This window comes from Nelusetta ayraudi, unplaced genomic scaffold, assembly GCF_046127955.1.
Source record: "Nelusetta ayraudi isolate G7.1 ecotype Tasmania unplaced genomic scaffold, CSIRO-AGI_Nayr_v1 ptg000002l, whole genome shotgun sequence".
Classification (NCBI taxonomy): domain Eukaryota; kingdom Metazoa; phylum Chordata; class Actinopteri; order Tetraodontiformes; family Monacanthidae; genus Nelusetta; species Nelusetta ayraudi.
Window position 1 is genome coordinate 6,215,001 of NW_027466052.1, and position 21,856 is coordinate 6,236,856.

At 45.9% G+C, this 21,856-nt stretch overlaps 1 protein-coding gene across 1 annotated transcript in view; it reads right to left on the minus strand.

The window, feature by feature from the left end:
- Nucleotides 1–20,041, minus strand: part of smad3a (SMAD family member 3a) — a 22,582-nt gene extending 2,541 nt beyond the window's left edge. The window contains exons 1-7 of the mRNA XM_076019887.1: nt 19,596–20,041; nt 4,592–4,785; nt 4,303–4,437; nt 3,185–3,310; nt 1,815–2,027; nt 1,563–1,700; nt 490–634 (exon numbers count right to left, since the gene is read on the minus strand). Of these exons, the coding sequence (XP_075876002.1) occupies nt 490–634; nt 1,563–1,700; nt 1,815–2,027; nt 3,185–3,310; nt 4,303–4,437; nt 4,592–4,785; nt 19,596–19,798 (1,154 nt within the window). The 5' untranslated portion in view covers nt 19,799–20,041. The remainder of the gene's footprint in view (nt 1–489; nt 635–1,562; nt 1,701–1,814; nt 2,028–3,184; nt 3,311–4,302; nt 4,438–4,591; nt 4,786–19,595) is intronic.
- Nucleotides 20,042–21,856: the final 1,815 nt, after the last annotated feature.

The following is a 21,856-nucleotide window of genomic DNA, read 5'->3' on the forward strand; positions in this document are numbered from 1 at the left end:
CCACATGTCGGCATCTGGTCTGAACACGACTGGCGCAACAAAGGGAACCCTCTCTGCCTCTCTCTCCCTCTCTCTGCCTCTCTCACTCGCTATCTATCGGTGAGTCAGACCTGATGGGAAACGGCGAGGGCACGGAAAAGGGAAAGTCTGACTGTCACGCCACATGTGCGCCTGTTTAAAAATAGCCGTCCGTGCCAAAGCCGGGCCTGTTTTCATTGATGAGGCGCTCCGACGACGTCACCCGCCTCATTCACACCGAGCGCGAGCACACGCCCGAGGGCGGCAGCGGTCGGGCTGCGGGATGTGATTCACGCGGCGTTTGCTTTAATCGTCTGTGTTTATGTGTGAGGCTTTTATTTTGGTAAGAGCCGCTGATCCAATCGCTGCAACTCTGGGGCAAAAACGCTCCTCGCCGTGGGGGGTTTTACTGTTCGGGAAAGGGAACGCGTTGTGTGTGTGTGTGTGCGTGCGTTACTCGCGGCGGCTCACCTGTATTCGGCTCCCCAGCCCTTGACGAAGCTCATGCGGATGGTGCACATCCTGGTGAGCTGGTAAACAGCCTCGAAGCCCTGGTTGACCGACTGCGCCAGCAGGGCGGCGAACTCCTGGTTGTTGAAGATCTTCAGGTTGCACCCTGATGAAGATCAACAGTGAATACGTTCATAAATGGATGAATAGCAACAGACGACTTCAGGCTTCGCACGATTCCTTTTTCAACACGCAGAGTTTCAGAAGCGCTATTGAGCCTTCTGTTTTACAGCCAGCTGCTAAAATAGTTTCACTTCCCTCTAGGAATTGACGCATTATTGAACCTGCTACGCGTTTTTGTGGTCAAAATAAAGTGTTCTCTCACTGCAGCATCGCACTTGGTGTGAACGCAGCCTCGTTTACCAGCCACAAGAAGAAGTTCACCGGATCAGAGACTGATTTTGTCTTTCTGATCAGCGATACAGCGAGACAGAGAACAAACACACAACACACAAGTGCGAGATGTTTGATATCTTTTGCTCTGCTGTCTGCCTTTCTGTTATCTGTCAACAGTCCATTGACAATTTCCATTGTATTGTTGAATACAGCGTTTAAAAAAAAAAGTAACAATTCTTGAATAGCAAATAAAAGTGAGAAAATGTCATTCTGAAAGGTGATGTTTCGTTACATGTCTTGTCCCATTGCCTGTTGGCTTGTGAATCGGGTCCCCATACAGAAGCTAATGGTTCGTTTGAAGGGCCACGGCGTGAAAAAGTAGACAACAGTGCAGTGCAAGAAAACAATCCTGACGCGCCCGTTAGCTCAGGATAAACCACCACGAGGTCAGGTGAGTTCTTGTGCATCAACACATCCTCAATAAAATATCGATTGGAGAAAAACAAAGAAAAAACCATGCGGGCCGAACACGAGTCAACCGAGGTCTGAAATGTTGCACTGAGCTTTGAAAGAGGAGAATCTACAGACAGACAGACAGACAGACAGACAGACAGACAGACAGACAGACTGAAGGACTGCACAAACAGCGGCAGTGAAGCGGACAAAGCTCGTCTCCGTGTCCACGGCGTCGCACGCACCTGGAGGGATCTTGCAGACGGTGGCGGGGTGCCAGCCATAGCGCTGGTTGCAGTTGGGGCTCTGCACAAAGATGGCGCTGTCGCTGAGGCACTCGGCGAACACTTCCCCCCCGATGTAGTACAGTCGCACTCCGCGGCCTGCGGGGACGCGGGGGAGGGTGAGGAGGTGAGGGGGGGGGGACAAACTCTTCAGACGTCACTTTATAACACATTCATACACAGAAGCAACAGCGCGGGGATGCTTCTTCCTACCGATGTGCCTGCGCGTCAACTCCACCGCCGAGTTGCGGTTGACGTTGGACAGCAGGCCCAGGCAGAAACGCTCCGAGTTGGAGGGATCCGTGAAGCCGTCCACCGTCAGCGAGGGCTGCGAGGCGTGGAAGGTCTCGCCCACCCGCTGGTTCAGCTCGTAGTAGGAAATGGAGCACCAGAAGGCCGGCTCGCAGTACGTCACCGGCTGGAGGTCTGATTCAAAGATGAGGAGGGGGAGGGAGGGAGGGAGGGAGACGGGAAGTTTACGCACTGGACCGGACTGTGTGTTTTAAAGGTCCGCTGTGTTCAAATTTGGCTCGATTTATGATTTTCATATTGGGAAAAGCTGAACATTCTGCCAAGAAATACATTAAGGTAAGTGTATTCTTGCAGTAAAATAAAAGTCACTTGTTCTCAACAGTTCTCACATACAGTATATAAGAATATACATAGAGCAAAGGTCTCGCTCCCAGTTAGCTGTCATCTTGCGCCATTGCACCATATTTTAAGACAGCCCGATATTTACAGAAGCTCGTCTGACAGTGCATTTCATATTTAGGGCATTTACACGCTGAACCTTAAAGCAAGCTAATGCAAGAATTAACGCATGTGGCGCTGCAGGTGACAAAGGGTACCGGTCGGTTTAAAGACGCATGTGAAATCACACGAAAATAACATCAGATATGTGTCTTTGCTGTCCTACAATAACAATAAAGGCAATTCAATTCCATTCAATTCAATTCAATGACAGCATTCACTTGCCGCCGAAGCGGAGAAGAGTCGGAACGAGCAGAACGTGGCGCCGACGTGGCTGTGCTCTGGTCCATGACCAAAGAAAATAATATCGCGGCTTTTTGCGTCACAAAGCTTTTTCCCAGAAGCTTTGCGCGGACAAATTGTGGAAACTTAACTCTCACTGGAAGGACACCGGAGCAAATTGCAGGTTTAAATCCATGATCATTTTCAGTAACTTCCACTGGTTCTGGTAATTTTCTCCTTTTTTCCCCCCTTCCATGCGGCTGCTGTCCTTGGCTTTGAGCTTCGCACCAGAGCGGGACAGCGCAGCCAACTGACACCCGGCAGTGGGATTTTTTTTTTTCTCTCACTCCCCGACTCCCCCCCTGTCGTTTCCCTCCACCCCCAACCAGGCCCGCTTCCAAGCCAAAGCCCCCGCGGCGTTTTCCCGTCCTGATAGAATAAACGAATAAACAGGCTGAACAGCTCACACGCTGCAGGACAGACAAAGGCCCCTTTCATCACCTGGTTTCCTCTTACCAAAATGGACTTAAATCAAATAGAGAATTCCCAGAGGGCAAACTGCAGACAGACACAAATGCACACAAAAACACACACAACTCGAGCGCACAGACCTAAGTTGCTGTGTGTGGGTGAGACGGGGTTGGGCGACAGGTTGGGGGAGCTGGTGTCCATGCTGTGGGTCATCTGGTGGTCGCTGGTCTCTCCATCCTCGCTGAGGTAGCCCGGCGGCGGCGTTTCTGGGACAAACACAAACGCAGCCTTTGAACAACACAAGTGCGAGCGAGGCCAGGTCTGCCGTGGGTGGAGACCCGCCGGCTTTATTGTGACTGGCGGGCCGAATCAACGCAGGACGGGAAGAGGGAGAGACGGCAAATAAATGCTGTCAATCCGCGACAATAATGAGGTCATATTACTCCCATTTGAAGAAAAAAAAGATACGCCAACTTGCTAGGAAAAATGATGGCACGTGTGCGTATTTTCTATCCCCTTTCACGCCTTCAGAGCCAAGAAACTGTCACGTTCACACAGCTGCTGCTGCAGCAGCTAATGAGTAGAAATCATTAAGGAGAACTTCAAGATTCAAAGACTCAGTGAGCCTTAAAGCTGTGTTTATCAACTGGTGGGTCATGACCCAAAAGTGGATCATGGAGTTGATTTGATTGGGTCACAGCTTCACGGGCAGTTTCCCTTTTTTTTCTTTTTTTATAAATAGAAAATTAAAAAAAAAAAAGTATATATATGTATATATTTATAGAGAAAATGTTGGGCCTTTATTTTGCAGGAGATTTCTTTACTCGACATAAAAGAAAGTGGGCTTGCGTTTTTCATTTTTGTGGAGTGAATTTGAAGTGCTGTGCACGTGGGTCCTGAGACTCCACCAGTTGGGAACGACTGCCTTCAAGAAACCTTGTGGACAGTGAACCCCAAATTTTCCAACAGGCCATCAGTGTGTGGGAGTGGTTTCCAGAGCTCCTGAGATCTGAATGTCTCAGCGGCATCAGTGCGTGAAAAAGTCTGGGTGCGACAACACTGAGAGGTGTGCAGGTTAGAGAGAAGCCCCCCCGACCACGGAGTGGAGGAACCCTCGCCGTGTGAGGCGGCGTTTTAAAAACGACCGGCTCATCACCATGGGATTGGCTCATCACGCTGCACTGTAGAGGAATGCCATGAGGTCACTGCTCTGTTAAAACAGAGCCGATGTGAGTCATGTTGGAAGGTGTTCCGATACCTGGTATGTAGTTGCTCTGTGGCTCGATGCCGGCTGGAAAGTTGGTGTTTTCGGGGATGGAGTGGCTGTAGTCGTCAAGAACTGGGAATTCGCTGGGGATCTCTATGTGTCTGGGCACCAGGACGGGAGGCAGCACTGCAACACAGACACCAGTAGCATTCATTTGATCCAGAAAAAGAAAACAAGGCAAAACACAGAGATGGAGACACGACCATTTAGACATAAAAAAAAAAAAAGTAGCGCAGACACTTTGAAAGCCTGCGACTCGTCTGACTCCGCCCCCCCTTACCTGGCGTCTCCACTCGCTGGTAATGGTACGGGTTGACGCACACTTCGTCCTTCTTGGTGTGGAAGGCGAACTCGCACAGGTCCACCGCCCGCAGCTCATGGTGGGACTGCAGGTCGGGCCAGCGCCACAGGCGGCAGTAGATGACGTGAGGGAGGCCCTTCCTGTGGGAGACCTGCAGGCGGCCGTCCAGAGACCTGCGGACCAAGCAGCAGAGCAGCCGAGATCTTAATGACGGGCATCAGGAGCGTCCGTCCTACACCTCTTTTGCTTCACTTTGCTCCGCAGCGCCGAAACTGACCCATTGTGATGTCACAAAGGGCACTCCAACCTGCGACACCTCCAACCAGGTGGAACATTGGCCATTTTCAGAGCAACGATAGTTTTTTTTCCCGTGCGATGTTGTTACATATTTCAAATTTGTTGTAACATATTTAATTTCATCCACATTTCTAATATATTCTGGGTGCTTTACACCCTTATTGAACTTTTTCCCCTAAAAAAAAACAACAAACTGCACTTCCTGTCAGAGCTGACGTTGCACATGCCACACAAAGCGTGTGGGGATGTTTTTCAGTCTGGGCCGTGACCCGACCTCCCAGGACGAGGGTTTCCAGCTGCGTGCACTGCCCTAATAATAAACAGTCCACAATGAGATTACAGTATGTATAACAGGAATTTCATTGTGTTGTATAACATCTGCAAGCAGCGGCTTCAGTTCCTGTAGGTAGAGTGAGGATTTGGGCTGGCAGGAAGTAAAGGGCAGCTGTTTGACACTTGCAGATTGCCATAATGTTGGTCTGGACTCTAATCTCTGAGCACAGTGACCCATGAAAGAGGTGGGGGGGATCTTACGCAAGCGCCACTGAGGACTCACGTCCCTGTGGATGTCAGTAGTTTAGTCTCTCATCCAGCCGCTCTCATACGCGGAGGAAGAAGAACAAGACGTATTAACAGACACGATTTTCGCAGTGGGAATACCGAACCGTTTCCGTGGACTTTGCTAAATATTTAAATTCCACCACGTCTGGTGAATGCGTGGCACCGCAGGGCCCCATTTATAACAGCCGACGGTCCTGTATGTTGTGGTTGGTTTTCCTTTCAGCTGAGGTAAAGCTCTTTCAAAAGGAGCGATTTCTCTTCCAAATAAAAAACGAGGCTGTGTACAATTCCCACTAAAGGCTCGGCAGTGGCCCATCTAGGTCAACCATTATATATCCCCCGCAAGCGCAGAACGGCGTTTTAATTTTTCATATCAAAGCCTTTCACTAGCGTCTGTGCTCTCAAAGAAGACGAGCACAGGCAATGTTGGAGCGAGGGAAGCGGGCGTCATCGGTTTGGTGACGGAGTCCAGAATAGACCTCAAGGAAATAACCTCCCCTCAAGTTCTGGGAGAATCAGCTGCTGCGTCGTTGCGTCACTGAGTGAGTGGCATCTTGTGCAACTTGGTAAAATTAATTGATTACAAAAACAAACATGACTTGAATGGAAGAAAATGAAAATTACATTGAAAATTGTTCTGTGAAAAAAGCGCGTTTCAAATTTTCATGCAAGAAAAGGTTGAAGGGAAGCACAACGGGGAGCCCACATGAACAGAGACTGTTGGTAAAGTAAAACAAGAAGCAACATCTTGAGGGTTTGCACCCGACTGCTCCAGCAACCACCTTCATCACAAAACTCTGTATAGAAACACTATATAGCAGCTTGCCTTTAGTGAATTTAGTTCACAGTCATGAACGAATCATAACATAACATAGCTGACACCATCCAGGCTCTAAGTATATAGACAATATGCATTCTATCAATTTTATCAATTATCCATAACATCAAAAAAATAGACTATCAAAAGATATTGTCATCATTCTTTAACTAAGAATTTTAATTTAATGGGCGTAGTGCAACACAAAGCAGAAGCCATTAGGAAGACAACAACAACAACAAAAAGTTTGAACTGGAGCTTCCATTAAGCCTCAGACTTCCCCTGACTGGGTAAAGAACTGAAATGTGTGAATGACAAGAGGAAACACAAGATATTAGTAATCAGAGGAGATCGATGAAGACAAGACAGATGGAGACAGGCGACGCTTCCTGAAGTTGCAAAAGTGCAAATAAGCTCAACTCTAAGTCATAGTTAATGGCAATGCCCAAGTGGGCATTTAATGAGGTTTTATGATGGTATTTAGAAGCAGAAAACAACTCTTCAGTGCTGCTGCGCAGTCAGACAGGGGTGTTTTGATGTCTGTGGTGTGGCATTATTAGGCCTCGGCTGCTGTGTGGGTGTTTGGTGGGGCTCCACTCTGTGGCCTGAGCCAGACAGGCTGAACAGCAGCCGCTGTTCTTCATTGTAGCTATCATTAGGAGTCGTTACTAGATATTCTTGAAATGACAACGGTTGGATGAAAGAGCAAAAAGACATACTGTATATATTCACTGTAATATCGTACCGAGCCTAGCAGCATTGACTCGACCGCGCTGGTGGCGATGTGAGAGTGTAGGCTGCTGAATCGTGGACACATTGACAAAAGCAAGGGGGCAGACTGATGAACCACGCAGCAACTGTGGCTGTAATCCTGCTGTCCTGACACTGATCCCGTCACGCCTGAGTGAGGGCAAAAAACAAACAGGAGAAGGGGAAAAAAGGAACTTAGTCACATTTCCTCCTTGTGGCAGGAAAATGTATTGGATTGACGTGACTTTCTGTTTGTCCCCTTTCAAATGGACTAAACCACATGTCAAACATGTTTTCCCCAAGCACCAGTGTGTGTTGAAGCGGTAATGTGCACCAGACGAGCAAATGAAAATAAAAAAAAAAAGAACACAAAACAAAACACACGGAAACATCGACTGCAAGCAGAACTACATTCTGCAGTAGCTGCGTTTCCATTCCAGTTTTTTTGTTTTTTCGCAAAATAAAAAGGGACAGTTCTAAAATTCCGACACAGTACAATGGCAATGGTGTGAATGGTGAGAAGCGTATAAGCGTAATTCTCCTAAAATCTCATCCTGTGAGGTTTTATGAGATTTACGTTTGCTTTTGTCTGCTGTCAAGAATAGTTATTATATTTTTCTCTTTGATTAATTGTAAAAAATATTCCGTCTCCTCCTCCGTCCAAATATAACGCGCCATTTTCACTTGAAGTGAACTGGTCACGTGACCCCGTACATTACGTCCGGTGACGCGTAAGTGCGAAAAAAAAAAGTGTTTCCATGACACTTTTGCTTTTGCAATATACCTCAATATCGATACGTCTGGAAAAACCACCTCATCACAGCGTCAAAACTTTTAAGCCATATTTAAGAGGTTTATTGAAGTTTAGGCGTTTCTATTACCAGTTTTTCATTGTGATATTTAGGCTTTGTGCAATTCTAGGGATGATAATGGAAGCACATCCAGTGACTCGCTGGCTCTAAAAGGTGTCTACTGAAGTTCAATCCCTCACTTGGGTACACACACAAGACTCACATGTGCAAAAGGAAGCAAGAGTGGGATGAAAAAAAACAACCAACTGCACTTCACAGGAAGACAAACATTGACTCACTGTCTGTGCAAAGAAAGACGTGCAAGGATGAAAGTGGGGAGGCAAGAGTGCTGATAGGCCTGAGGGAACCTGGGAGATAAATTGTGTTTGTTTGCGTGTGTGTGGTTGTGTTTGGCTGACTTACAAAGAGGCAGCAGACACTGCAGATGGGGGAGTGGGTCAGAATGTCCACACTGACTCAGACACACAACACACACGGGCAGTGTTGTGCGCTGTGTTTTCAACCAAGCCAGGCTTCCAGCACACTGCTCAACAACAACAACAACAACAACGCGAACACACTCCTTGTGGGCAAAACATTTTTGCCATGGACTACGAAGTTAATGGCCCTGTATTATATCAATTTTAACCTTAACCTCAGAGAAATTAGCCGCCTGTTTACAGCCTCCCACAAAAATATTCAGAAAGCTGAAACTAAAACTTCCACACGCGCGGGATGGGACAAAAAAAAGTAAAAGAGGGCAGAACAAACACCTGTGTGAGGGTGTGGTCGGTGTATGATAGCATATTGCTGCCCAACAGTTAGCTAGCAGTGCTTTTTATAACATCACAACAAGCTCACTCCTCAAGTTAAATGACATATAGAGAGATTCTTATTATTGAAAACATTGGCCTGGTGATCGCTGCACATCATCAGACCTTAAAAGGAAGTCAGTCGCAGTAAAATCTCATAAAATCTCATCCCGCAAGATTTATGAGGATTACGTTTGCTGTTGTTTGTTTGCTGTCAAGAATGGTTGTGATATTTTTCTCTTTGATTACTTGCAAAAAAAACATTCCGTCTCCTCCTCTGTCCAAACACAACGTGCCATTTTCACTTGAAGTGAACTGGTCACGTGATCCCCGTGTGTCACGTCCAGCGACGTGTAAATGTGAAGTGTCAGCATGTCTGAAAAACCACCTCCAGTAAGGTTTCAGCTAATCATTCATGTCAGAGGTGAAGAGTTTTTTGCTTTAACCATCACAATAAGGCATCGTCCACTTGAGGACGTTATTATCTCTAAAATTCATTTTCAAAGAGAGGAGCATTTTCAGATGTTCTGCTTTCGTCTCATGCTACCAAGTGTGTAAACACGAAGATCACCACACACACAATCTGTCCACTAATGGCAGCATGGGGGGTGGATGGCAGATAAAGAAAGGAGGCTGCTGCTGGACAATAGAGCCGGCAGTCTGTCCCAACAGCTCAGGGCAGCTCAGAGTGTCTGCGACGAGGGCCCCTAAACCCCCTCCGTCTGTCCCACTGTCCCACTATCCCCACCGCCCTGCCTCCAACCAACAACTCGCTGAAGAGAGTGTGTGTGTGTGTGTGCAGGAGGGAGGGGGGGACGGGACAGACCTTTGCAGGCCTTTGTGCCTTTCATAGAGTCCGGGGCCAATCTGTTGACCAACAGCGGCGCAGTTCAATGGCATTTGGCGTGAGGCCGCAGTCTTCCAGTGAGACAGAGGGAAGAGACGCTTCATCTAGTGGGTCTGTCAGCTGATGTTCGGCTACATCAGAGATCGGCACAAATCGATGGAGGTGTGATTTGGCAATCAGGAACTTTGCCGCTCTGTCTCGTTTGATTGCAGTTTGACCCACATCTGCATCGTCTGCATTGAGCACTCTCCAGCACCGCTTTGTGGACGCTGTCTCTTTGATTTCTCAATTTAAAGGTCCAGTGTAAAAGATTAGGCCTGATTAATGATTTTTATATTGGTAAAAGCTTAATATAATGCCCACAAATACATCAATAAAGTGTACAATTAAAATAATTTGGTTTTCCGACCCATAGAGCAGTTCTTATTTAGATATAAGAACATGCAGTGAGCAAGGCCATTGCTCCCAGTTAGCTGCCATCTTGCACCGGCATATTTCTAAGGAAGCCTGGTGTGGACAATCAAGCCTGCCTGATAACATATTACGTTTTTAGGGTTCACTGGCAAGTTCGGGAGGGGGAGGGGGAGTGAAAGAGCTCAATCTAAAAGATAACTACTCCAAGTTGCTGTTCCTTCTCTAAATCTTAGAATATTACACACTTAACCTGTGTGATTCATTCTTCACGTCGACGTGACTTCCTTTCAAACGAGTGGTCATGCCTGCAAAAGTTTGCAGCAAGTCCAAGACTGTGTCGAACCCTCCGAGCACGTACAATGTCTGTGGTTTGGAAATATTTAGGGTATCCAGCGGGACATCAGGTATAGACAGGGTGAGGTCAGGTCATTACACCTTGACCACAAGCTAAATTAAGTTTGGTAAAGAGTTAGAGGGACTTGATAAGAGTTCAAGTTGAGTCCCACGGTATAAATTGGCCTTCCGTTATCTACCGCGTGCAAAGGGGTCCATTTGAAGCATAACTATGAAAGCAAAGCATTATCAATCGTAGTTCATCTAGATCCAAGCGCACAGAATCAATATCAAAGGTGTGCAAGCTCATTGAGTTTTTACCTGCCGCTAGCAGCAAAGCGCTAATTAGCCTGTTTCTACCCTGAGTCGCAGACAAACAGGCAGGCACAGTTTTATCACTTTCCACACCCTCCCTATGATGTCACGCTCTTGTAATGGCATTGTGACAGGAATGCCGAGTGGTTTACTTTGACGTAGGAACAAGTGGTTTCTCCATTTGATTATGCTGAACCGCTGTTTTGGCTGCCCAACATTTTAAATGGCTTCAGTAATGAAACGGTTTTGAACGGAACCACGGCATTTCTTTTTCGTTCTGCAGCAGAGCACCAGCGATTGGCACGACAGAAAAGATTCCAGCTTAGCTTTCGGAACTTGTGTCTTCCCACTGTTCCCACCATGCTGGAAGAAAAAACTGACAAGACTGGACTGGGCTCAGGAGGATTCAAATGACTTCATCTAATAAACTGTCGACAAGTACTGCAGGACTGAGAATAAACAACTCATTGTTAAACTTAAACGCATCATTTCCTGTTTTATTAAGTTCTCAAACCTAAATACTAAACTCTTCAAAGCAGTTTGTTACAGTGTTGGAAAACCCCAAAAAACTAATTTCTAAAACTATTTCCACCAATAATAGGCCTCCATCTACCTATCTTAGCTTATTTTGATATGGCTCAATGAAAGACAAAATGAACTGAAAAATGTTGAATACTTATACATGTTTTGAAAGATAATTATTGGTAATTTGCAGACATCAAAAAGGACACATTTAGAGTCTGGACGGAAGTTAAAGCATTTTCTCACCAAAGACAATCTCAAACATTGTGATGCAAATTTTACTCTCTAGACCCTTTCTTGAAAGTACCAAGAAGAAGTTCTGTGACTGTGCAGTAAGGGAGAGGTAGTAAAACCTTGGATTCTGACTACAGTAATAATTACACTTTCCAGAACATACAAGAGATTTAGTTCATAAACAGAGCTTTCTGTCATTCTGAGCCAGGAATAATCACGAAGATAACAAAAAAAATAAACTCCCGGCTCGTGTGTGTACATTCCAATAGCGTTTTTAACTCGACGAGAGGAACTTTTCCACACACACCTCCCACTCACTCTGGAAAAGCCATCAGTCTTCTCCATTTCTTACACAAGGAGGGCGGGGGGTGTGGTGAAGCAAGGGAACCAAGAATAGAGTGTGAGAGAAGCCTGCCTGCACTCCCCTCGGTCATCATACAATTCCAGTGTTCTGAGAACCGCTAAGGACCAAATGTGAAACATGACACCAGCAGACAGGCGACAGAAAAGGATTTAAGACAAATAACAGGCTGAAGTCGAAAAACTAGAAGTATGGACCACAGGGAGCCATCACTTTTTATGGTTAATGTCCAATGAGCAGAGCAGCACATTTCTCCCAATCTGGATTAAAACCAGTGAGTGATTCCAGATGCAAGGCATCTGTGTTGTTTTTTTTTCCCATTGTTTTTCAAATGTTGTTTTTTTCATAGAGTAGGGCAGTGAGGACAAGTCCTTCCACTGCATCAACAGTATCTTCATTCATATTTCTAATTCAATTCAAGTCTAGCCAGGAAAGATGCGACAACGCGAAACTTGAACCACCAAGGTCATTCTCAACTCCTTCAAGCTATCAACTTCCCATATGAGTCAGTGCCCAGGAAACCAGACAAGTTCAAGTTTAGCCACCGGACCAGATTTGACCAGTCAGATGAAATCCAACTTCATCCTGCTCCATTCTGTTTCCAGCTTATGGTTTTGTTTATATAACAGTTCAATGACAATGGGCACATTGTCAACTACACAGCATTATTAACCAACAAATGATTTCTTCATCTGAGGGAAGCGAATGTCGCCACACACCTGTCACCTGGCTTACACTATGGGCGGCAGTGGGCATGGGGTAAGGTCTGTTAGAGGTGGAAGTAAAACTGTCACCATCTGCCGCTTGCATCCGCAGAAAATCTGGGTGTGTTTAGGGTGACAATGCTATTAGTGTTGCGGTGTGAACTGTTGGATGAATGAATGGACACTAAGGTCAAAAATTCATTTGATTCGTGTGAACACAACCGCTCATTTTAAGTGAGGCCATTTCGTATCTCTGCTGCCATTTTCACATGTGCCAGCTGAAATGTCGATGAACACTTCACCTTTAAGACGTAAATGTTGGTTTTTAGTGAATCACATTGAACTGGTTCAGGCTTTCACACTTGGAGAGACGCGTAAAGCAGGACACCAACCCAAGTCTCGTCCTGACCGCTACTTTTTCTGACTTGGATGGCGCGTCTTTGATAACATCAACCAACTTTCATTGACCTGTCTAACCAACCATCTCCTCCTTCCCATCCGGCCTCCCTAGACATCTGCTCCTTCACCAGCAACTTGTTTTCCTGGATACATCCAGTTGCAGCTGAGCAGAGGCAGTAGTGGTATCCGTGGTGGTGGTGGTGGTGGTGGTGGCGGCAGCGGTGGCGGCCAGAGGAGCACAAAGGCAGGCTTGTTGTCTGGTGAACGTGTCTGCGTTGTGCATACACACTCCCCCGCAGAGAGTGAGAGGGCCGGGGCCGAGAGGAGGCCGAGCGAGCAGAGCCGTCCCTCTTTCTCTCTCTCTCTCTAAAAACTCCTCCACCCCTTAATGCAAGTTGAAAAACCAAACAGCAGCCCACGCCCTCATCAAGGCCCCAGCCGGCAGAGAGAGCATTCCTTACTGCTGACTAACCAGGCGAGCACATGTCCTCACACACACACACACACACACACACACACATGCAAAAGTGGAGAAATGTAGATACGCACATGCCAAGAGAGGTGCGACAACACACACTGAATCACAGCGAGACTGACTCCTGTGCGTTTGTGTTGGACAGAATGCCTCGCACGCGTGACATCACACTGGAAAGCCGACCTGCATCAGTCTCCTCCCAGCAGGTCTCAGCTCCTCAGAGGAACGACTGGAATCTTAAATCCAGCTTATTGACATTACCTGAGCAGCCAGCGACAGTCAGTCAGACAGACAGACAACACACTCAAACTCTGAGTGACCTCAAATGTCTCCTGCACCTCATCCCCGTAGAACAATACTGTCTCGTATGACTCATGTTTGAAATGTGTACACTACCCAAGTGAGCACCACTGCGAGCTCGAGCCTTTGCTTTTTACTCGTACAAGATCCAGTTTAAAGATTCCATATTATTCCGTTTTTGTTTTTTGTTTTTTTACTTTTATTTTCATCCCCAACTCAAGTTACACGTCCATTGTGTAAAATGTGTAAGGCAAGGCTGTCAGACAGCATGTTTTGTATTCAGGGCACTGTCAGGCAGGCTTCCTTAAGTACTGGGCTGTCTTAAAAAAATGGCAGTGCAAGATGGCAGCTACACTAGGAGCGAGACCCTTGTTCTATGTATATTCTTATATATATGAGAGAACCATCCTAAAAGTAGGAAAACCAAATGACTTTTATTGTACTGCAAGTACACACTCGTATTTATGAATGTATGGGTTGTATGTTAAGCTTTCACCAACATAAAAATCATAAGCCAAGTCAAGCAGGACTAATTGAATTAGAATGTTGTTTAGGGAGGGACAAACAAAAGAGAGAGAGAAGGCAAGACAGCTTCAGAAGATGGAAAGAAGACCTGGCAGGGGGGCGTTGTGATTAACCTAGGAGTGGAATGAGTGAGGCGGCACTGCCCTTTATGACATCACAATGGAATGATTTGCGGTACTGAATGCTTTAGTACACGCTCTCCCAAAAGCTTTCAGCTGCTGGATGTGGATGGTCTGCATGAACAATCAATTTTTTTTTTTTTTTTTTTTTTTTTTTAATCTGAAAAGATCTTTTGTGGCCTTGAATGCTCATAATGTTGTTTGAATATGGACCAAGTCAGAACTTGATCCCGTTTTAGTTTAAGTCCAGCTTCATAAAGCATGAACTTCTCCGTCTTGCTGCTTCAAAATGGCACTCGTTTATGCACTGCATTGGACTTACAAGGGACATTCAACGGAAAATGCAGATTTTTGGCCAAATGATTGACAACAAATACACAGGTGGCAGTTATATCACTGCGCCAAAGGCTAAATTAGCCCTTTAGAAACAGGTTCTGTGTAGGTTTTGACAGACTGGTCTGGCTTTGACAGCCCATGTCTCCTTGACACAGTAACTCCAATGTGTCTGGCTCAGTCAGTCTTTGAAGTTGGTTGTCACCAGTGCGCACGCAGACATGTTCTGTTTGATGTTGGACTGCAGTCTGGCTGGAGAACAAACCGGTTCTATCGCAGCCATTCGTGTTTCCTTTCTTTTTTTCGTTGCATGAAAACCACACCGACTACAGTCTGTGTGATAAGCCTTTGAATCCGACACGCCTCCTCGTGCCAAATATTCCGTCTCCTTCTCTTCCTCCGTCTAAGTCTTGGTTTTCTGGTTTGTCTTTCTCTTTCCCCGTTTCAAGTGTGAATGAAACAGCCCTCTTTTATAACGGATACTTGCCATTGTATGGTGCGTTGTCAGAGTGTCATCCTACCGTGTTGTTACTGCAGGAAAACCATCTCTCCTCCTTCAATGGTGAACATATTGAATTGAATTGAACTGAATTGAATTGAATTGAATTGAATTGAATTGAATTGAATTGAATTCTTTATTGTCATACAGACGTGCAACAAAATTTTAAAAAGTGCCTTCCATCGGTGCATCGTATCAAAAAGAGCAATAAATACTAAAAACCATACTAAAAACGATATGCCACACAACACTCACACCACATTCAACACAATCACATTCTGCAGTCACTGCACTATTCCCCTTAATTCCACAGACCATGCCCCTTGTGTCTGTCTGGTTCCTGACTGTTCAGTGCAATTATGGTTCTAGCGTAAAAAATATTTTTTAGTCGTCTGTCCTTGCTTTTCACGGACTAACTTCGGAAATATCAAACTTTCTATTCACCGAATCACATTTTGATTTCACTGTGATCACAAAAAGTCTAAAATGTATGTTTGATAAGATTGCTAAAATCCAAAAGTGAGTATTAAATGAATTACTGACCACAGGTTTCCATAAGGTCTCAATGGTTCGGGGTTTGTGTACTCCTGCTAATGATCTTTTTGGGTTAAAGCTGCACTTTCTGCTTTTGCTATAGCTTCAAGTCATGTGTCTCAAAAATTTTGCAAACAAACTTGTACATTTTGTCCTATGACCGCGCACAGATTTCACAGACAGTAAAACAACGTTGCGGGAACTCTGCCCTGCCCTGCTTTCCTCTCTTCCCAATCGCCTTACTCATTCTGGTTTAATCACATCTTTTATTTGTGTGCTTGGGACTCCTTCTGCCCCCGTCCCTCCTGCCCTGACATGCAGCAGTGTGAATCAGACAGCAGACTTGCTCCCAGCGGGGTTGTGTGCAGACGAGACGAAAGCACTCCCCTGCACAAGCCCAACCTCAGAGAAAGTTTAAGTGGATCGTAGCGAGGAATCCACTCCCCTAGGCTCTTTGAAAAGACACAACACAACACAAACACACGCATGCACCCACACAGAAAACACGGCATACAGCATTTCTACTACTGTGGCAGAAATCAATGACTAACAATTGTTTAACTACAATCTAAGCAGTTCTTGCAGCATCAAACCAAAGGCGGTGATTCATTTGTCCCAAGCATTATCAGCAACCTCAAAGAGAACCTTCTATCGCTCATAGCATGAGCAAAAATTCAACAAACTGAGAACAACTCTTCACGACTGTCAACTCCTACTCAACATGGATAATTACGGTGTGGAAGCCCGATAAAGCTACGACCACACCAGGGCTACAAACTGTGCAACTGACTGACTGACTTTTCAAAGGGCGACCTGCTGACAGGCACTGGCGCAGACAGAACTGTGTGGGTGGGCACAGAGGACGTTGGGTGAGCCTGCAGCGACTTGTTTTGCGCTTGTTTTGTTTTTTTTTGCCGTTCTTCTTTCGATTTTTGCAATTTAGTTGAGGTACCAGGCCAAAACGTCACCTTTTTCATTAGAAGACACCAAAATGAAGGTATCCAGAGAGAGAAATCAATTTTTCCAGTGACCACTAATACGCAACAACAACGAACATCATCATCACCTCAGGTTCCAAATCACACTGCAAGGTTAAACACTCACTCCATTCAACAAGAGCCCCTCACAAAAAGAGGCATTTGGATTCATGTCTCTCTCTCGACCAGCAGTGTTTCTATGTAGAGCTCTGCTGCTTCTTCCCATCACATCCACAACTTTTATCCAGAGACGTTTCTTTCTCACTCATCCATACATATTCTTTTTTCTTTGAGTTGTAAAACCAAAGTTTATCACAAACGTCGAGGCCTACACTGCGTCCTTTAAAATCCGCTGCTTCCCCCGTATCTGAGGGGTGGATGTGAGTGTGAACTGCGGTAGGCCGTGTAGTTCAAACGAGAAGAAATTACTCACATCTAACTTTCCTGCTATTGCTCAAGAGGAGTCACATAGCATTTGTAAACAGAAGCCACGGCTGTTTCAGTTATACCAGGGGGCTGGTAAATAGCTTTAGGGTCTCTAACTGCCCAATGACTCTGTGTCCTCGCACCGAAGCGTATCGACCTTGACTCCAGTTTTAGAGCAAAGCCAATCAGATTCTGATATGAGATGAAAGGGGTTTTTGCTTTACTTCAGCTTTTTGGTGTTTTAAAGGTCCCATTATTTTTGAGGAAGCTGTTAATCTGGCTTAACCAACAAGATCTCACCAAACGTACATTTCCTATTGCGTCAGTGAAAGAAGGAAAACAGTGACCGAAGAAGAAAGAAGAAAAAGGACCCTGGCGAAGAGACAGAAAAATGCATAAACATTAAAGGACACAGAAAATATTAGAAACCAGACAAACCAACTCCTAAAGTCTAAAGACATTCAAAAGAAGCAGGGGCAACTACTCCTGAGTCCTTCAATTTACCATCTGACATTGCGGAACCTTCAGGGAATAATACAACTTGCAAAACTTACAGAGATTCCCTTTACTAAGTAATTACCTAGAAACACGGTAGAGTTTTTTCTTTATAATATGACCAATTCAGCCCTAAACTGATATTCAACCACTTGATGCAGCTTTCGGGTCAATCGATTACACAAGGCCGGATCTGTCCGCACTCAGCATCATGGCAGAATGCCATGGAGGGGGGGTTCTCCTCGGGGAGTACATGTATCACATAGATAGGAGCTGAGCTCCCTGAGGACAAGCCAGAACACGCCGGCAGCTGCTGTCACTGAGCCAGATCGTGGGGGGAAAAAATAGAAACAGCAGCTCTCCAGGGACGCTGTTCGGCCACACTGACAGCAAGCTCCGATCAGGGGTCATCTTAATGCACTATGCCTCTTCCCTCTGTATTAGCGGTGAGGAACATGAAACCGGGATCACAGCAAGTGCTATTCAACTTTCCGGGTAGGCTTAGCTGCAAACGCCGGCCCAAGCCCGTGCATGTTGTGATATGCGCACTTGTGGCAATGAAGAATGTGGGAGTGTCCAGCGTGGAGTTGAGTTTCCATCCGACACGCAGTGTGCTATTAAATCCAAATTGCAGACACGAGCTACTGCGAATGCAGTCGTGGACGGGCATCGCAAAAAACGGGCCCTCGAAAATGGCACTCTGTTGTTCCGTCATTATGGACTGTTGGAATGATTCAGTGTTGTATAATAACTCTTACAAGCAGTATCTTTCTCAAAAGCAAACTTTGTGTGGTAAGGTAGTTTCTGAGGTGCTCAAACAAAAATAGAAGAGGAAGAGATAAGTTCGGAAAAGAGAAGTCCAAACTACTAATCAAATGCAAAGTGAAATGTACTTCGTAATATCCACTCAGTCGTAGCATTATTTTGCTGATTTGGGTATGCTACATAAATGTGTATGGCATCATTTTCAATGTAAGTCTGACACCTTGCAGCTTGCGGGGAAAAAAAAGTTGTTCAAAATTTCAAGTGCCATTGCAACATAAAGTTGACATAAGTCATCAGTTTTTCAAGTCACATGACGACGATGTTTAGTTTTTGTTTGATTTTTTTTTCTTCCCCTAATTATTAAATTTAGCAATTGCTGAATCAATGCTTTTTGACATTTCTGCAGTTGTTGCTTTGAAAGCAATCCATGCAACTTATGTCAAAGCGATCTCGCCTCAGCCCTTGCCACATCTCTACACCTCTTACCTAACCGCCACTGCACTGGAGATAGAGGCTTATGGTGCAACATGTTTACAAATAGAACGAACGCACAGCGCTAAGGCCTGTCATCGTGCACCCGGCGAATGTCATTGGCACATGTTCCTCTCCACGAGTTGCCTTTTCTCTGGCGAATGATGTCTGGAGAGAAGAACGAACGTGCTGCTCGGGTCGGGAAAGGCGTGCAAGGAGAGAAACGGCTCCACACACTCGCCACCGACGCAACCCAGCCCACAACGCTAGAAAGCGTCCCAGATTAAGGCCAAGTTATATAACTTGGAATCCATTCGTGCTCTTGCAAAGCATATGCACTCCTCCATTCACCCCCTCCGCTCGCCTCCAACGACACTAATCCCTGCGAATGTTAGTTGGAAAGTGTGACACCGGGACACAAAACGAGCCTTCTGTGCGAGTGGGTCCGCATCAGGAGCTGCATGACGGACAGTTGCGGGGAAAGTTCAACCGAGGAAGATGTTTGTGATTGTCAATAGCCGGCCGACCAAGTATAGATAGTTACCTCGGCCGCCACCGCACCGGGGGAGCCCAATTCTGACAGGACTAGCAGCAGCAGCAATAGCAGTGGCAGTAGCAGTAGCAGTGGTGGTGGTGGTAGTAGTTGTATTTACGTCAACTAAGTTGAACGAGGGTCACGTACATCTTTAAGAGGTGGTGGCGATTACCGTTATGTCACAGTAAGCGAACAGTGGGCTACAGCTTCGTTTTAGGTTACCGCAGATGTGAGAAGTTTGGTGATTAAAAAAAAAAAAAAAAAAAAAAAAAGCTTCCTGCCTCAGCAAGCCGGGGGCGGGATGCTGCATTCACCATCACCACCATCAACAACACAACCTCCCGCCGCCGCCGCCGCCGCGACTCTCCTCACCTCGGTATGGTGATGCATTTGGTGTTGATATTCTGGGTGGTGATGGCCTTCTCCAACTCGTCCAGCTGCCCGGTCTTCTTCAGCTTCTTCACCAGGCTCTTGACCGCCTTCTCGCACCACTTCTCCTCCTGGCCGTTCTGCTCGCCCTTCTTCCAGCCCAAAAGTCTTTTGACGATGGGGGGAGTGAAAGGCAAAATTGACATCTCGAGTTCAAGTTTTAGGTCCCTACTCGCCGGTGTCGAGAAAGTCCGCCGAAATGGACCGAGCACGCTTCAAAGTGCTGCCAGAACGCCGCCCCCCGGAAAGAAAAAAAAACAAAAGAGAAATCGACGCGTTGAAAGTAAGAAAATAAATAAATGTCGGTCAGTGAACGCCGCACATTCGCATCCCGGAATCGGTCCGCCACTTTCAGGGCTCTCAGGACGTCTGGCTCGTGCTCAAGCAGTGAACCGTGCACCGGTAGTTTACTGCGCCTCGGATGTTGTGTTCGTCCGCGATGGAAAGTAGTCCCTCTTCAAAACGCGACTCTTTTCACACATACACATCCAACTCGAGTTACGTAAATTTACGTAATATGTTCTGAGGGAGGGAGAAAGACAAAAAAAAAATAGAACTGCTCGCCCGGTGTAGCCTATATGCTAAAGTGTTGAACCGTGCCTCAGCGAAGTTAGCGCGAGTTCAGAGTCATCCGCGGTGCGAAGTACACCGGCTGCAAAGTCTGCAAGAAGTCTGCATCAAATGCAAATGCCGGAGCGGCTGCTGAGACTCTCCATTCAGGCTCCACACTGCACAACAGACCGGTGAACGGCCAGTGTGAGCAGCTGGAGCTAAAGTGTGCAGTGTGCTGATGCTGCACAACCCCCGCCTCGGCCGGCCATTACCCTGCTAATGAGATTGAAGTGTTGTTGTCACTCTGACGCTCATGATTTAAAAAAAAGAAAAAAAGAAAAGAAATATACGTGTTCCCCCTTTTGGATCAACAACCTAAAATGCACGATGGAGCGCAACTTCCTGCGCAACATCTGGTACTTTTATACAATCTCAGCACTTCATTCACCTTCACAGCAATCCATCTGTTTTAGTTCAGCTGCCTTTATAGCGTAATTGTAAATGAAAAGGGAACATGATGTTCTTGTATTGTTTTTTTTTTTATATAACTTAAAGTTATAAAAATCCAGATTTTGAACTTGCAAACAAATTCTTCCCCAATTTAACAATCTAGAGAGCAGCTGCGACTCTTATTGAAGAAGGATGCGTTGCTGTCACCGCTGAGCACACTTGCAGGCCTACGATCTGGCATCTCCGGCAACAGACGTGTTAGTAATTGCCAGGTTGTTTGTTTCCAGGTGGATGAAATAATATAGGAGCTTCCATGAGACTGAGGGTGATAAAAGCCACGTTACATGCTGAGCAGCCGACCTGCCCGAGCTTGTACAAAATAAAGAGGCAGGCCGTCTACAGAAGGCGGCAGTGTGTTTGCGCGACAGCTCAACCGTCAAAGACCTCAACTTATGTATACACCTCGCCATCATATGCCATGGTGCCCCCTTGTGTGGACGGCTCCCCATAGTGGCCTTTCCTCATCAGATTCTTCAGTGCCAAGCCATTTTATTTATCTAATGTCTGTGTGAATATGGGGGTGGGCGTTTGTCTGTGTGCGTTGGTGGGGAGGGGTGGGTCCGTATGGGGTGGAGGAGGGTCAGTGGAGCTTTTTATTTTTTCTCATTGTTACGATTATGATTGTTGTTCTTATTTTTATTATCATCTTTCTTTGTTTTGCTTTGTTTTGTTTTGTTTTATTTTGTTAAGCACTGTGGGTTGCACATGTTGTGTATGAGCAGTGCTATATAAATAAAGTTCATTATTATTATTATTATTATCATTATTATTATTATTATTATTATTATTATATGCATGTACATGGTCAGCCCCGACCTCCCCCATCACCCCTATTACCCCCATCCCTAACTCACTTCTGGGGCCACACGACATCACACATATGCCCACGCAAAACTCACGTTCACAGACTGTCACTGAGTCAACGTGCCAGATGTACAATAGTGTGAGGGCCTAGCTGAGCTCACCACAGAGAGTGACAGTGGGACAGTCAGGAGTGTGAGACCGCCTTTGTTCTCCGTGCTTCAAAAGAGAGACTTTTATTGCCTTCAAAAGAGGTTTGCAGAGTTGGCGTGCATTCGCGAGCCTGTGAAAGAGTCATAAAGTTGCACAAGAGAAGTTTCAATTTCTAGAGTAACGCACAA